The sequence below is a fragment of the Eremomyces bilateralis genome (genome assembly GCF_010015585.1).
Source record: "Eremomyces bilateralis CBS 781.70 unplaced genomic scaffold P152scaffold_30, whole genome shotgun sequence".
In the NCBI taxonomy this organism is placed as follows: domain Eukaryota; kingdom Fungi; phylum Ascomycota; class Dothideomycetes; order Eremomycetales; family Eremomycetaceae; genus Eremomyces; species Eremomyces bilateralis.
In genome coordinates, this window is record NW_022985096.1 from 97,331 (window position 1) to 102,130 (window position 4,800).

Sequence of the window (4,800 nt, forward strand, 5' to 3'; positions counted from 1 at the left end):
GGGGGATGGGGAGAGGGAGATGAGGTGGCCGAGAAGAGTGATGTTTGCGGTGATGGCTTGGGTACCGACAGGGAGATGTGGGCGTGTCTAGATATGAGTTGGATGATACAGGTGTTCCGTGATTGGCGATTCAGGTACCATCCAATTGTTTGAGAAGAACTTTTGCAAAGGGTCAACGATAAAATGAGACGAAGATGGCACATTGTGGCGTCATATCTAAATATGGGTTCTTATGTACCATGGGTACATACTAATTCGAGGCGTTTAGCCTATAAAAGTAGGAGATGGTGTGTGCTGCTGCGTCAAGCCCCACCTAGGCTCGAAACATCAAACGAATGCAAACCGTTCTCCTGAAGCACGGTCTTGGCAAATAAAAGTACTTCCACTGTTCGTTCAGCATGGAAAAGCGTTGCGTCGAACTTGCTTTAACGGACCTCCGTTTCATAACGCCGTACAAGTCCGAAGCTCTGCATCAGTTTAGATTCCCGCGCCTTTTCAAAATTCCGAACAGCATCGGGGACCGGCGGTGGCCGTAAAATGCGCTCTGTCCATTGCTGCGTCTCTTGCCTTGTCTCTTGCTGGAGCTGAGTGGGTAGTGGTTCCTCATCAAACTCCAAGAGGTCGACTCGACCGAATTTGTCGACAAAGACAGACGGAACGTGATCATCGAGCAGGATCTTCGCGACTTCCGCTGCTGTCCTCGCCTGTTCATTCATCCGCCCTATGATCTTCCCAATCCAGCCATCTAGGACCCGTCCTTTGCTCCGCAGGGATGATTCGCTGGCCTCCGAGTTAAATTTCCGATGGGCTGCAATAGACTCGGGTCTCGACGCGAGCCTTGCCTGCTCAAAGACGAACAAAAATTCGTTGTCGACTGGGACGCGCTTGTCGAGGACGGTGTTGACGACCCACTGGAGGCCTTTCATACTGCCGATCCTAGAGAATGCAATGGCATACAGCGTCATCATCACGAGGGCAGGCCGCGACGAGGGGTAATTGTGGTACACCGTATCTAACATGGCAATTGCTTCTTTGATCATACCGTTGCTGATGAGATTTGAAGCACCGGTGGCCACGATACCTTTGTCGTAGGTCTTGCGGATTCTCCAGGACTCGGCAACGTACTTGAGCACCATATCCGGGGTTTCTTCAAGGTTATAGTGTCCCGAGTGGATAGGCAACGTCAATCGATTCGCGTCGACACTCTGACCAAGCGCTTCGACTTCGTTCAGGAGTAAATAGGCCTTTGCTTCACCGTAGCTGCCCAAGGTGAGCAGGTCAGATATAGCAATCTTCAAAGCGGTTCGGGACACGACGATCCCTTGGTCCATGAACTTTTGGAACAGTCGAGCTGCATCCCCCCGTTCGCCATAGTGCTGTGCGTCATATATCAATCGATCCATGCGTCGTCGATCACGAATACTAACGGCAGGCGAATCTTTGATCAAAGCTGCTCTCCGCCGCCGTTCATCGGCCGTAGGAAAATACGTCTTCATCTGTTCGACGTTCCTCATGCTACGTTGAGCTGCCTCGACGGTATCCTTTGCCATCAGCTCTAATTTCTCCAGCAACGGACTGGAGCTGCCTTCAACTTGTATCATATGGAGCAGACGGGAAGCGCTTCTGGCTTCTCTTCTCAGCACATTGATAGCAACTCGTGCGAAGTTCTTGGAAACCGACTTTGGATGGTCTTCGTGAAGAATAGCCACGAATTCTTGCACAAGAGCCACATTAGGCATGTAATAATGAGCCCATTTGATGAAGGGTTGGATGATATTGCCCTTCACAGCGTCATCGATGGGCTCCCGGTGTCTCTTGAACTCTTTGAGCATGTCTTTGATCAAGCCAGGCTTGTCGTCTGACAAAGCCTTTTCCATAAGATTTGCAAGTGCTTCCGGGGAAGGGGGAAGATGCATACTCTCGATTAAGCTTTGGCAAACGCTGAAGGCGCAATCCACATCGAATTGTTTGCAAAGTTGCCGGGAGAGGTCTCGTAACAACTGGGATGCGGTCTCCCGGTCGAGATCTGAGACCTGGGGCATTTCAGTCAATCGCGCCACGCTTTCCCAGTCCCCTTTCTTCGCCAACGCGACAATTTGGAGAGGTCTTGTGGAGGGATATATCTGAATATTAGGGAGCTGGAGGTATCGCGCCATCTCTCCGCAGTCTTGCGCACGACCGATTATCCACACGAACCGGTCGGATAGGACGGGGCCGATCGATTTGTCCGAGTATTTTGTCATGTGCTCAAATGTGGCGCATACCGAGCGAACGTCGCCCTTGGTCTCCCACGACAGTTGGAGGAAATGCGCTTGGAGTCTCTGGCAGCTTCGCGCTTCGGTCTCAGTGAGGGGGACAGGAATTTGAATGAGTTGGTCGAACAACGCGAAAATAGAAGGCGACGCCGCGCTCATACAGAGAGCTTTATGCCATGCCACGGCCCAACCACCGGTCGATGAGAACTTTGGTCTTAGGCTGCGGATATAATCCAAGATTGTTTCCACGGGCGACTGGCTGATGAAAGCGTTCCTCATATACGAAAACAGTTGCTTGTGGGTCATTGGTCCAGCAGGTAGATGCAGAGCCGCATGGTCAATCCTCCGAGCAAGCGCTTGCATCTGCAAAGAAGGCTCGACCTGGTCGGGCAAATATTGCAGATACGTGAGCAGAGCCTTTCTAGCCACGGTAGGCCTTAACAAGGATTCCAGCTGGTCCCAATCAGGATCGATGGCGCCTGTCCGACAAAGCATAGAAGCAATGACAAGAGACAGCTCAACGCTCTCCTGCTCCCTCGAAACTTTTGCCCGTCCGATCGCAGAGTCGAGGAGAAGCGAAATCGTGTCAATCCATGCTCCCGGAGACCCTGCTGCGATAGTCTGGAGTAGTTCGCGGTGAAGTTGATTTGCCCCTGAAGCGAAGGCGTCTAGTGCCTGCTTGACGTTGCCTTCGTCCAGTAATGACCTGGTATGTGACGTGATGGCTGTCATCCAAGTCCAAGTGAGTGTGGCCGGATCGAACATCTTTTCGAGCCAGGAGAAGCTCTCCGCTAGCGGCTCGGAACGAATCATGCGTTCCAGAACGGCCATAAGATAATCCGTTGCTTTATGATTAGGGTCTATTCGCATTGCCCATCCTGAAAATAGCTCGTATCGCTCTCGGACAGTGTGATCCGACAGAGATTCATTCTTGACCCATCTTAGGAAGAACTCCGTCTTTAATCGCGAATCGAGCATGCCCTTCTGATGTAGCCAAGAAAGGATAGGAGACACGTTGCGCCAAGCAGCAAATCTGTCAGGGCCATGTATGGGGCCACCTAGTCTGCTTAACAGTTCGGAGATGAACAATCGCGGAAGAACTATATCAAATTCCTCGTGAACGAATAACGTTGTGAAATTCTTTGCAAGCTCGTCCGATGCCTCCGCATATTGGAAAAGCGATGTTGCGCTTGGTTCGGGGTCGTCCGGAGCATCCTTGGCTTGATGTTGTGCAAGATATGACCAAATCCTCGGTTGCAACCATACTGACTTGCATCTCGCCTCCGGAGGGAGGTTGTGTAAGATTGCACCAATGGTCGCCCAAGGTCTTACGGTTTTTAGTGCAGTTTGGATGCCGTGCAAAGCAACAGAGACCTCATCAGATTCGGATTGATCTCCGTGTAGAACCTCTTCTTGAATAGATGTCGAGAGCTCAGCGTTGGCTTTAGAGGTGCCCGTTGGGTGGTTCACTGTGTTGGCAGGACTAGCCCAAGTGAAGGCTGCCTCGAAATCTTCCATAGGCGTTGGTAAACTGTCGTGAAACTGGAGTATGCTCAGATCTGTCTTCTCCATCGCTACAGCCTGCCCCCCGGAAGTGAACATATGTCGACATTGTGCGTTCTTGAACAGTCCTCTTGGGATGGGGTCGAAATGAGATGGGGTATGGTGTCCGAGCCACCTTGCAAGTAGTGGGCGAGGTCTCCCTCTCTGGGCCGTACTCGTGTCTTGTCCCTTCTTTTCCGAAGATCTCGTTGGGCTCTCCTCCTTCACCCCCTTTCGATCTTTGTCCTTCCTCTTCCTCTTCTTCTTCGGCCCAATCGGTCCATGCTGTTCCTCCCAATCGAGAATAAATTTGTCCTTCGGGATGTAGACATCGTTGGCGGCCGCGGAGAAATGCCTGAGCAACGAATTGACCTGATGCGTTCGCTCGATCCGGTGACGGAGTTCTTTGATCTGACGAAAGTCATTGTAGACATGAACCGCCGCGCCGCCGGCAACGGTGGCAGCCGAGCTAAAGAGGACGATGTTTCGGAGATAGATCAAGGCATCTTTCGACGGAGCCTTGAAGACCCGGGCCGGCATACCGTGGAATTGAGCTCGATCGCATCGAGTTCGACGTGATCAGCAGCTCATGAGTTGAGCCTCGCAAGGTTCAAACCAACAAATTAATAGACGGTAAACGCCGCAAAGAAATCCAATGCTGCTGGCTATGGCCTGAGCAGAAAAAGACAACTGAGGTCTGAAGATGTGCAGGTGGTACTATCGCGGCACAATCTCGGCAGAACCTGTGACTTCAAGAAGCTCAGAATAGCTGCCTTGACGCCTTACTACCTTTTCAGCAGGGCGCAGGGGGCTACTAAAATATCTGGTAATCAACCGATGATCACGCTAATCCGGTTTTGGACGGTTAATTCACACATAACAGGCGGAATTCCAGACGTTTTGCCTTGTAACTGATGAATCTAATCTACAGTCTCTATGCGGTTTCTCTATTAAACGTTACTAAATTTCCCAACGTCTATTCTAATCTACCGGTCTATCTACG

At 51.3% G+C, this 4,800-nt stretch overlaps 1 protein-coding gene across 1 annotated transcript in view; it reads right to left on the minus strand.

Annotated features, from left to right (window-relative positions):
• P152DRAFT_452505 (uncharacterized protein) overlaps positions 1-4,337 on the minus strand; it is a gene marked incomplete at both ends in the record, with an annotated part of 5,310 nt that extends 973 nt beyond the window's left edge. Inside the window, one exon of the mRNA XM_033678298.1 lies at positions 435-4,337. Coding sequence (XP_033530482.1) covers positions 435-4,337 — 3,903 coding nt within the window. The remainder of the gene's footprint in view (positions 1-434) is intronic.
• Positions 4,338-4,800: the final 463 nt, after the last annotated feature.